The sequence below is a fragment of the Gracilinanus agilis genome, chromosome 6, assembly GCF_016433145.1.
Source record: "Gracilinanus agilis isolate LMUSP501 chromosome 6, AgileGrace, whole genome shotgun sequence".
In the NCBI taxonomy this organism is placed as follows: domain Eukaryota; kingdom Metazoa; phylum Chordata; class Mammalia; order Didelphimorphia; family Didelphidae; genus Gracilinanus; species Gracilinanus agilis.
In genome coordinates, this window is record NC_058135.1 from 290502649 (window position 1) to 290513731 (window position 11083).

At 60.7% G+C, this 11083-nt stretch overlaps 2 protein-coding genes across 5 annotated transcripts in view; one reads left to right on the forward strand and one right to left on the reverse strand.

Moving 5' to 3' along the window:
* BBS1 (Bardet-Biedl syndrome 1) overlaps positions 1-2332 on the forward strand; it is an 11510-nt gene extending 9178 nt beyond the window's left edge. The window contains exons 12-17 of one of the 4 annotated variants that reach the window (XM_044680152.1): positions 78-147; positions 242-400; positions 498-631; positions 1291-1425; positions 1533-1619; positions 1717-2332. In XM_044680152.1, the coding sequence (XP_044536087.1) occupies positions 78-147; positions 242-400; positions 498-631; positions 1291-1425; positions 1533-1619; positions 1717-1803 (672 nt within the window). In that variant the 3' untranslated portion in view covers positions 1804-2332. The remainder of the gene's footprint in view (positions 1-77; positions 148-241; positions 401-497; positions 632-1290; positions 1426-1532; positions 1620-1716) is intronic. The other 3 variants (XM_044680153.1, XM_044680154.1, XM_044680155.1) reach the window with 3 other exon arrangements.
* An 843-nt stretch (positions 2333-3175) lies between these two features.
* Positions 3176-10663, reverse strand: ZDHHC24 (zinc finger DHHC-type containing 24). Its single transcript, XM_044680796.1, has 4 exons — positions 10383-10663; positions 5175-5452; positions 3935-4994; positions 3176-3618 (listed from the first exon to the last, which is right to left on the reverse strand). Exons 1-3 carry the CDS (start codon positions 10661-10663, stop codon positions 4720-4722), a joined length of 834 nt encoding a protein of 277 aa, XP_044536731.1. The 3' UTR covers positions 3176-3618; positions 3935-4719.
* Positions 10664-11083: the final 420 nt, after the last annotated feature.

An 11083-nucleotide genomic window follows, 5' to 3' on the forward strand; every position in this document is an offset into this window, starting at 1 on the left:
TGCCCCCCTCATACTCTCGGCCCCCCCATCCCCTCATGAGCCCCACTGATGCCCCCCCACCCTCTCCTCACCCCCAGGACGCTGTGACCAGCCTCTGCTTTGGCCGCTATGGGCGCGAGGATAACACCCTGATCATGACGACTCAAGGTCAGGGGGAGCCGAGCCCGGGGTTGGGGGGCCCCTGGGAGGCTGAGGGTCAGATGGGGGGTTGGGGGGCTGGGGCTGACCCCCCCTCCGCTAGGCGGCGGCCTGGTGATCAAGATTCTGAAGCGGACGGCAGTGTTTGGGGAAGGAGCCGGTGAGGCGGGCCCCCCCCCAGCCCAAGCCCTGAGGCTCAACGTGCCCCGGAAGACCAGACTGTACGTGGACCAGACGCTGCGGGAGCGGGAGGCGGGCACTGGTGAGGCCCGTTGAGGGGAGGGCAGGGCCACAGGCGGGGGGGCCTCCCACGAGCCCCCAACGGGCTGCCGCATCCTGATGCCGTCCCGCCCCCGCAGCCATGCACCGAGCCTTCCAGACGGACCTGTACCTGCTGCGGCTGCGGGCGGCTCGCGCCTACGTGCAGGCTCTGGAGTCCAGCCTGAACCCCGTGTCTGCCACCCTCCGGGAGCCCCTCAAGCTGCACGCTGTGGTGAGCAGTGGGGGGGGGGGGCGGTGACCCAGGGACCCCCCGCAGGTGACCACAAGCAGAGACGTCACCTCGGCAACTCCCAGTCCATCCGCCCAGACTGCTTAGCTGTGTGACCCTGGACAAGTCACTGACCCCCAAGGCCTAGCCCTCGCCGCTCTTCTGCCTTGGCACTGACAGTCTTGATTCTAAGTGAAGGGCTTAAAAAAAGAGGCTAGTTGGGGAGGCTGGGGGGGAGCAGGCACAGGACCAAAGGCCACGGCAAAGCCGGGGGACCTCAGGGCCGCTCCCCCCCCCCCAGCCGCATCCGTAAAACGGGGACAATCGGGTCTCCCCAGCCTACCTGTCCAGGGCACAGGCAGGGTTAGATGGGGAGGCAGTGAAGCTCTGTGGGTAGAGAGCCTGGGAGAGGGAGGCCGCCGAGGCCCTGGGCCAGAGGTACGAGGGTGGGCGCAGGCGGCCTCCAGATCCAGTTCCGTCTGGGTCAGGGAAAACCTTAGCAGTGATGAGAGCCGGACAGGTGGAGCGGCGCCCGCTCTGGCAGGGAAGGGGCGCTCCGTCCCGGCGGGCAGCTCGTCCCTGGGCACCACATCGGGCTAGACGCCCCCGAGGAAGGGCCGGGGACGCGGGAGACGACGTGGGCCCTTCTCCGGCCTCCCCAGGTCCAGGGCTTGGGGCCCACCTTCAAGCTGACGCTTCACCTCCAGAACACGTCCGCCGTGCGCCCGGCCATCGGCCTGCTCGTCTCCTTCCTATACAACGAGTCTCTCTACGCCCTGCCCCGGGCCTTCTTCAAGGTGAGGTCCCGAGCCTGGCCCCCGAGCCGGGGCCCTCTGCCCCCTGCTTTTGGGACCCCCCGGGGGGCCGCACGGGCTACCGCCTAAGAATCCCTGCCCCCCCCCAGGTTCCCATGCTGGTGCCGGGGCTCAGCTACCCCATGGAGACCTTTGTGGAGTGCCTCAGTGACAAAGGCATCTCGGACATCATCAAGGTGGGTCGGCCGGAGGCGGGCAGAGCAGGCTGGGCTGTGGGCCGGCCCCGCGGCCCGCCTCTCCCCTCCCCTCACCTGCCGGGCTTCTCACCCCCAGGTGCTGGTGCTTCGAGAGGGCCAGAGCGCGCCCCTGCTCAGTGCCCACATCAACATGCCCGTGAGCGAGGGGCTGGTGGCTGCCTGAGCCCCCGGCCGGGCTCACCTCAGGGATGGATGGGCTCCTCCCTGGGCCCCTGCTCGGCAGCTGAGGGAGGAGCCTCCAGGCACTCGGGGCCCTCAGTAGGCAGAGGCTCAGCCGTGGCTGTCTGTGGCTCCCTTCCCTGTAGAGTACCGGCAGCCCCCGCAGCGCAGGCTGGAAGCCCTCCAGTGGCTCCCTGCCCCACGGGCTGACCTGCGGGCGAGGCCTGAGCCCTCCCAGCCGAGCCCCCAGCGGGAGGCGCTTCCAAGCTCCTTTGGTGTGCTGGGCCCTGGCGCGAGGGGAGAGCCGCCGGCGGGAAAGGCTCCACCTGAGGGGCTTCCCCGGGTAGGGATGCTGCCAGGAAAGGCACGAAACAGAAGCCAGGGTAGGCCTGGTGCCGGGCAGAGAAGGGGAAGAGGGCCGGGCCAGGCTGCCCCGCACAGCTGGGCCTCCCCTCCGAGGTAGAACTTTAAGCTAAGTAGACGGAGCCGCCAGATACCGACCCAATAAAGCCTGGCGCTGGGCCACCAGAGAAGTGCGCGTAGCCCTTGTTCATGGGGACTGCAGGGCCCCGCTCGCCTCCGCCTCCGTCCTGGGCTCATGCCGAGAAGCAGCCGGGGGTGCCAGAGAGCTCACGGCACCAGGCCTGGCATCAGGAACGCCTGGTACAAATCCGGCCTCACACACTCGCCGTAGGACCCCGGGCAAGCCACTTAGCGGTGTCCGCCTGGGCGTCCTCATCTGAAAAATGGGCATAATCACAGCACCTACCTTCCAGGGCTCGGCTCTCCGGCTCTCCCATGCTAGACGGGAGCACCGTCTGTCTGAAGAACGCGCGCCTTAGGCCAGAGGTCGAGGAGCGAGATGGTAGAGCGCAGTGAAGAGAGCCGGGCCCTGGGTTTGAATCCTGGCTCTGCTACTTCTAGCTTTCAGGACTTGTCATCAGGCCTATTAAAACCCACTTCTCTGGCTCGGGGACCCTCGTCCCCAACAGTTCGCAGGCCACCTGAGGGACAAGTCGGCTACGTGGCCAAGCACCATCTGAAGGAATCTGGGACCACCCCAGGGAACACCAACATGGGCCTGGGGGCACCAAGGCCAGACCCCCCCCTTCAGAGAAATAGGCATCAGAAGGCCGAGTGCCTGCCCACCCCCCTTCCCACAGACAAGCTGCCCTGCTAGGGGAGGCCTGGTCTCCAGAGGCCCTGCCCGGTACAAGCCATACCTAGTAGAGGGAGGGAGCGGCGGATAGAAGGCGAGAGTGGCGGAGTGACTGGTCCAGTGGCTCGAGGCGGGCCTTGTCCCCCCATCTCCCTGCCCCCCTAAACTGGCCAGGCAGCGTGGTGGGGGAGAAAGCCAATGACTGAGAAAACAAAGGTTTGAGCTTCCAAACATTTCAATTTATTAAGCAATGCATGCCAATTGCCTAACAAATGGGGGTCCGGCCCTCCTGGCAGAAGGCCGGATCCCAAACACGGGGGAGATGGACTTGACACATGAGAAACAATCCAAGAAGGCCACGACACAATCGGCCGCCTGATTTCTAGTGGAGGAAAGACCAGGGACTTTCTACGTGGGGAAGGGGCGAGGGGAGGGGGCCGAGGCCCTGAATTCAGGAGGCGCCCCACTCCCCCCAGCTGACTGGAAACAAAGGAACAAGGAAACGGCAAGTGCCCAGGGGAGGGGAGGCCAGGGTTCACCTAAGGCAGGGGTTACGGGAGATGCACATCTCTGAGAAAAGTCCTTCCGTCAGTCTTGGGGTCCTTATTAAGGGTCTCCAAGAAGCAGGCGGAGGCGCTCCAGCTTCCCAGCCTCGCAGGGCTAGGTTCAAACAATGTAAAACAAAGCTTTTCTCCCAATTCCCACAACGGAGTGACATTTTCTCACAGGACAGGATTTGGCCAAGACCCATAAGTGAAGAGAAGGGGAACAGCGAGCTCCGGAACAGACTCCCAAGACGGAGTCGGTGGGGTTCACTCATTCCCACAATGCACCACTGGCTGCCCCAAGCCCCTCCGTTCCCCCAGGAGCCCCCCAGCCCCTCCACACCAAGTGCGGGAGGTGGGGCGCTCGCCGCAGACCTAACGCAGATCACTACTGACAGGACGGAGGAATGTGAATAGGCAGAGCGGCTGACCTGGGCCACACAGCGGAGAGGCCGGGCCTCGCGCCCATCTCGGCAGCCTGACACAACTTCCCCAGATGCTCTCCTCCTCACAGTCCTGGCAGCGGTCACTCCCAATGGACAGCTGAGGCAGTGCCGCCCAGGGCTGGAGGATGAGCCCTGCAGGGAGGAAGGCCCCTGCGTGGCTCCTGCTCCAGAAGCCTCTGAGCTGGGTGACCTTCGGCCAGTCCCTAGACCTCTCTGAGCCTATTTCATCTGTAAATCAGAAATCACAAAAGCCCCTTCCCCAGAGCCTGTCGCATGCCTCAACCATGCAGGTGTCAGCCACCCATTCCTCTGTGGGAGTCCCCTGCCCAGCTGGGACTGCCCCCCCCACCATGCTCAGGCCTGGGTTCAAATCCTGCTCTCCTGCTTGGTTCTGGGCCTGTTAAATAAGAGGATCAGCCTAAATGACCTGACTTGTCCAGCTCCAACGATCCTACTGATGCCAGCCAAGCAGGCTCCCACCCAGCAGCAGGCCAGGGAGGCTACCGAGAGGAGGACCTACCAGATCCCCAAGTAAAATAAAGATGAAGACAATGGAAAATGGAGCAGCCCCCCCGCAGCTGCTCCAGCTGAGGCCAACAGTCCCACTGGGGCTTTGGGGGGGATCTCTGAGGTGCAGGGCAGGGAGAGAGGCTGGGGGCCGGGGTACCGGGGACCCGGAGAATCTGATCCCAAACCTGGAGAGCTCAGGCAGCCGGGACGCCCCCCAAGGCTCCTTCAGTCTGTGATCCCCAGCCGGGCTGGCTTCCTCCTCAGTCTTGGGTCTGGAAAGTGATCCCATCCCCGGGCAGTGGAGAGGCCAGGAAGGGCCAGAGCCACACCAGGGCCCAGCGAGAGCCCAGGGCAGCCCGCAAGTTCTGCCGGGGGCCCAGGTCGTACAGGCGCAGGTCGTGGGCCCACTCACGGGTGGTCTGGCCCCGCAGCAGCAGCCGCCCGTGGAAGAGCAGCCCGGCTCCACAGAGCAGGGCACCGGCCACACACGTGTCTGCCACGAAGGTCAGGGCGAACTGGCCCAGGGTGATGCCACCTGCAGAGAGCAGAGGAGGTGCTGTGAGCGCCAAAGCCCCGCCCCCAGCCACACCCCCAAGGAGCCCCGCCCTCTGGTCACACCCCTTGTGGAGCCCCGCCCCAGCCACACCCCCATGGGGCCCCGCCCTCTGGTCACACCCCCTCGTGGAGCCCCGCCCCTCGGCCCTTCGCTCCTCACCAGTGACCAGCATGAGCCAGGGCAGCAGCAGCACCGTCAGGGCGTGGGGTGGCGAGTGGGCCCGCAGCACAGAGGCCAGGGCCGGGCCCAGCAGGGCCGTGACGTGAAGCAGGAGGCCCAGGCCGTGGAGCAGGAGGCACAGGAAGGGCCGGTAGTTGCTGAAGCCCACGCAGCGCCCCAGCAGCATACAGTGGTGGTCCCTCCGGAGGACGCAGACCCTGCAGGCTGGGCAGTGCCCGCTGCGCGGGGGCACCTGGCTCTGGCACTGGTAGCAGTAACTGCAAGACAGAGGAAGGCGAGATGGAGCCCCGGCTCCCCGCCCCCCACCGTGCTCGGCCATCCTTTGAGGCCCATCAGGCGTCTCCTTCCCCAAGAAGCCTCTTCGAGAGGCGCCTCATTCCCGACCCCCACCCCAAGGCCCTTCTCTGGGAGGGAGGCCTTTACCCGCGCCCAGCCACCTCTCTTGTGTAATTCATACTCAGAGTTCCCTGGGTACACAGGGCTGAAGTGACTTGCCCAAGGTCACACAGTCAGCCCATGTGAGAGGCGAGCCCCCTACCCACTCCCATGGCAGGTAGCAGGGTAGGAACCTGGGGCACAGAATGGCTCAAGGATTTGTGGCTATCACACAATGTCAGCCAGAAATCGAACCCAACTCTCTGGACTCCCGAGTCCTGTGCACTGCCCCATCACAACCAGAAAGACAGCAGGAAGCAGGCCAACGGGGAAGGTCCCAAAGGCACCCCCTCCTGGAGCCCTGATGACTCGACTTTCCATTGACCTCTTCTAGTCTCCTCCTTGCTCCTGTGGGACTCTGCTCTGCTTCCCCCTCCGGGCCTGTGACTGTCCATGAAGCAGGGGTCACTGCATTCAAGTCCAGCTGGGGAAACAAGGGCCCAGAGGCCTTGTGACCGGCCCAAGGTTCCAGCCTAGGGGCACTGAGCAGAACTGGGACAGGAAGACCCTGTCCCTAGAAGGGCTCCCTGCCAGCGGCCTGGGCTGCACCTTGGGATGAGGGAACAGGTGAGTGACAAGGCCAAGGTTCCATCCCAACCACACCTTGTTCACCCACAGTCAGCTTACCCTCTGAGCCTAGGGAAGGCCCGCTCCTCCTTTCTCAAGATGGGCAAAGCTCAGTGGAGCACCTTGGAGAGAGGAGGCCCCCCGCACAGGGATCTCGACAAAATCGAGAGCCAGCCCTTTCACAACAAAATATGGCCGAGCAGAACCTATCAACACACTGTCCACGCCCAGAGCCATCCACCTCACCAAGACTGCTCTGAGGTGGGGCAGCTAGAGAGCCAGGCCTGGAGATGGGAGGTCTTGGGTTCAAATGTGGCCTCAGACACTTCCCAGCTGTGTGATCCTGGGCAAGTCACTTGACCCCCATTGCCCAGCCCTTACCTCTCCTTATGCCTTGGAACCAATACACAGAATTGATTCTAAGACAGAAGATTAGGGCTTAAAAATTTTTTAATTAAAAAAAAAAAAAAAAAAAGAGTTCCCTTTGGTCACAATTATGGACAACAGTGTCCACCATGCCAGGGAGGTCCCTGAGAAGAGCAAGTCTTGTCCAGCCTGGCTCCAGGAGGTGAGGGAGAAAAAAAGCAAAGGACTTCAGTGAACAACAGGTGGGACTGTGGTGTCTGCCCCTGCCACAGCTTGTGTGCTGCCTGGGATCAGAGCCTCCATCATCTGCCCCATTCTGAGAAAGTCCACCTGGAAGATGCCAACAGAGGGTACCTGAGACACCAACCTTGGGACCAACTTAGCCCAGGGCTTCCCACCTGCTCCAACCCCCTCATCCCTAGGATTCACACTTGCCACTTGCCAAGGCCAAAATGCATTTTTCTAGACCCAAAGAATTTGGGAGGTGCAAAGGTCCTCAGCAGCTGCTAGTTCCATCTGTGCCCACTGCAACACCCCCAACCAGGGGACATCCAGCCTCTGATGGAAGATCTTCAAGGAGGGAACACCCCACCTCCACAGGAAGCTCAAACCAGAAGGAAGCTGAAATTTGCATCTGACTGAAGGGAAGCTCCTTGAGGGCAAGACTGTTTCACTCCTGTCTTTGTGTCCCCAGGGCCTGGCACAAGCAGAGCTTCCTAGAGGCTGGTGGACGGATCTGCTCCTGGTTCTGCTCTCTGGGTCAGGGATCAAATCTCTTCCATTTGATATCCCTTCAAATACTCAAACCCAGCTAACACATTCCCCAAATACCCTCAAGCCCTTTAACCAACCATCTTCAGCTGACTCTGGGCCCTTCTCCCTCCTCTAGACACTCTCCAGCTGAATGATGTCCTCCTGAACTATGGCCCCAAACCAAACCTGTGCTCTGCAGGAGGTCGAATGAGGGCAGAAGACAGAGAGGACTCCCCGCTGCCCGCCGCCCCAGGTCCCTGATGCTCTCCCTTGCCTTCCCCAATGAAGCCCAAGCCCAGAGAACTCCTAGGAAGCTGGCAGTCCATTAAAAGCCTCTGACCTTTTTCAAACTGATGCTGGCTAATCCTGCTTCTGCCCCATCCAGTCCTTGGGAAGGTGATTTCCTGAACCCAAGGGTAAAATTTGACCTTCATCTTAATGCTCCAGCCCAGGCAGAGGAGGGGATTCAGCCCCAGGGCCAAAGGCTGATGAAGAGGTCTCTTGGGTTTGCTTAGCCTATAAATCTGATAAGCCTTGGGGCGCTCTGGCCACCAGAGACTTCTGGCCAAAGGGACACTGAACCAGTGATGAGTCCTTTTCTGATTCGGCCAGTTCTAAATCCATCTGATTGTCAACCAGGCCACATTCCCCCCTTCTCCACAGGAACAGCAGCATAAGGCTCTTGATTAACACTTGGCCTTAACGGAGGCCAACTCTGTCTCCAGGCTCCTCCTCCTCCACTTGCCAGAAGCGGGCATGAGGTCAGTATGGCTCAACTTGTCCTAGAGGGAGGTCTCCCCCTGGCTGCTTCCTCTCAGGATGTTTCCCAATTGATTCCGGCTAGGATCTCCCTGAAATCAAACTTCAGCTCCACACTCCAGGTGGTTTATGGCCTGGGTTCTCTTGTGTCCTTTGCAGGCCTTTCCCAGTTTCCACAGAAGACCTGGCTTTGACTCCTGCATGATGCTTAAGTATTGGGTTGTCCATCCCTCGGTTTCCTCCTCTGCAAAATAAAGGGCTTGGTCCAACAGTCTCCTCAGTCCTTTGGAGCCCAACATCTCTGATCCCTCATCCAAAATCAGGGAGCCCCCAGCTCGGGCCGCCCCCCCCACTTGGCAGTAATGTCAGTACCTGCAAATGTGATTCATTGGGGGTTGCCAGGTACTCCCTTATCTCCACACTTCTTTGGGGCACTGGTCACTGTCTGCTCACTCTCTCCCAAGGCAACCTCTCCCATCTGGGTCACAGCCTCAATCAGCCTCTTTACAACTACCTCCCATGGCTTCTCTTTCTGCCCTCTGGGGTCAATAAGTCCAAGGCCAGAGGCTCTTCCATGAAACAAGCTGTATGATATTTGAGGACAACTAACAGGGCATCTAAGCCTTCTTCTCTCCTCCAGGAGAAACATGCCCAATGGCTCTGACCCAGCCATCTAAGACATGGACTCTAGGCTCTTCAGTCCTCCTCTGGACATCTCCCAACTTAATAAAGCCCTTCCAAAATGAGACCCCCAGAAATGAAGACAATAGGCCTCCTGCCTCTCTTACTTAGCCCAAGATCCTATAAGTCCTGCTAAACTACTTCCCTGTTTTGCGTGTGAACCACTTCAAAGCCATACCCCACCCCTTTAATCTGAATTTGTGGTTCATTTTTTACAGAAACTTAAGAATTTAAATTGATCCCTAATTAACCTTCCTCAATTGTAAAAGTCCTCACCTGAATCTCAAGGAGGGCCTCACAGCATTCTAAGGCCCCTCCAGCTCTAAACCTATGATCCCAAAGCTTCTCTTGAAACCTTACTCCACTCTTCCAGGATAGCTCTGGTGGGCCTGCTGAGCTGGAAGTGCTTCAAGCTTGACTCAATGCTGAACTGGGCTCTGAAAGCCAGCCTGGCTAATCAGATTGGCCTGATCAGACAGGGAGCAGGTTTAGGCAGCCTCAGCCTCTCTCCTGGCAGGCAGGATTGGTGGAAGGGGTGCCCAACCTAGATAATAGCCAATGATTGGTAGCTTTAAGATTTTCAGAGTACTCTTCCCAAGAACCCCATGCTGTTATTACCATCCCCATTTTAGAGATGCGGAAACCAGGTCAGAGAAAGTCTCATCTGGTGTCCATTGCAGGACTCCACCCCAGACTTTGCTGCCTCCAAGGCCAGCTCCACCCACCACATTAAATCATGGCCTGAGAAGCAGATGGCACTTTGTTTAATAATTACCAACAGGGCGATAGGTCCTGAGTTGTGCACTAGGGAGTTTGTTCTATTGACCCAACAACAAGGGGTTTCTCAGGGTCATCCTCAGCACTCTCCAGCAGCACCCCTACCTCTAAGTCACCTCCCCTTCCCCCATTTTGAGCCCCAGATAGATACTCTTTCCTCATCCCCCTGAGCTGCTCAAACTTCTTGAGGTCATACATAGGGGCTGTCCTTTGCCTTTCTGTATCCCCAGCACCGGTCAGGTGCTTAATAATGATTGAATAATTGCCTCCTGGGCATCATCCCTGCTGGCCTTTATAGGCGGCTGAAAGGGGAAAATGCCTTTTCTCTAAGTGATCTCACTGTTCACCCTGTGAAGCAAGGTCATCACTCTTCCTCTCTCACGGATGAAAAACTGAGGCTAAAGAAGGTTAAGGCGATCTGTCTGAACACAGAAGTCCCTGGGCCAAGCTGCCCACCTCTCTTCCTGAAGATGGCGCTGGCTGGGCTTTGGAGGCTCCGAGGGAATTCGGCAGGAAGAGGGGAAGGATTCCCCAGAGAGTGGGGGACATTGTGGCCGGGGCTCGGAGGAAGGGAGTCCTACCCACTGCACGGAGGGCGCCCTCGCCCCCTGCTCCGAGCCCCGGGGCCAGGTGGGAAGTAAAAAGGCCGGGGTTGCCCGGGCCATGACACCCCAGGGGAAGGCCGCGGCCTAGGGGCAGGAGGCGCTCTCGGAACGGAGAGCTTTCAATGGGGCGGCCCACCCAGGCAACTACACGTCCGGCGGATGGCAGAAGAGTGTAGTTAGGGGATGAGGTGGAGGGGTGCCCCCGGACGCTGCCCCTCCCCGGTTCCCGCGCACGCGCACTCACTCCCAGCCGTGGCCCACGGCGCGGCCAGCCAGCAGCACACCGCCGATGCCCGGGTTCCGGCTCAGGAAGAGAACCGCGTTGCCCAAGAGGTTGAGCAGTTGGAAGGCAGCCAGCAGCACGTGCAGCGTCCGCGCCAGGGGCCCCGCGGCCGGCAGCCCGGGCCCGTGCACCAATACGTAAGCCAGCTCCAGCGCCACAGCGACCGCCCACAGCGCCGTCAGCAACAGCGGCAGCGGCAGCTGCAGCCCTCGGCCGCCGCCCGCGGGCCACAGGCCGCCCATGGCCTGCCACCCGCTATCGCTGTCGCTGTCGCTGTCGCTGCCGCGGTAGCTATCGCTATCACCGCCGCCGCAGCCCGGTTCGCCCCGCCTCTCGCCGCGCAGGCGCCGCGCCGACTAGGCCCAAGCCAATCAGGATTCCCGGTGCTGCCGCGCGGCCCAATGCGCGGCGGGCGCCTGCAATACAGCGATCTGATTGGTCTGCTGGACAAGCCAATGAGTGCGCACGCGAGGTCGGGCCTCCAAGGCCAAGCTGCAGCCACACTCGCCTTCCAGCCCCCTGATCTGGGGCCCCGCCCCCAAGGTCATAGCATCGCCTGGCTGGAATGATCCGGGAGAAGAACGAGTCTATCCTGGACGCTATTTGGAGGCGAGGGCCTTGGGTTCGTAACCCATCCTTGCCACTTGGTACCTGTAGGGCCT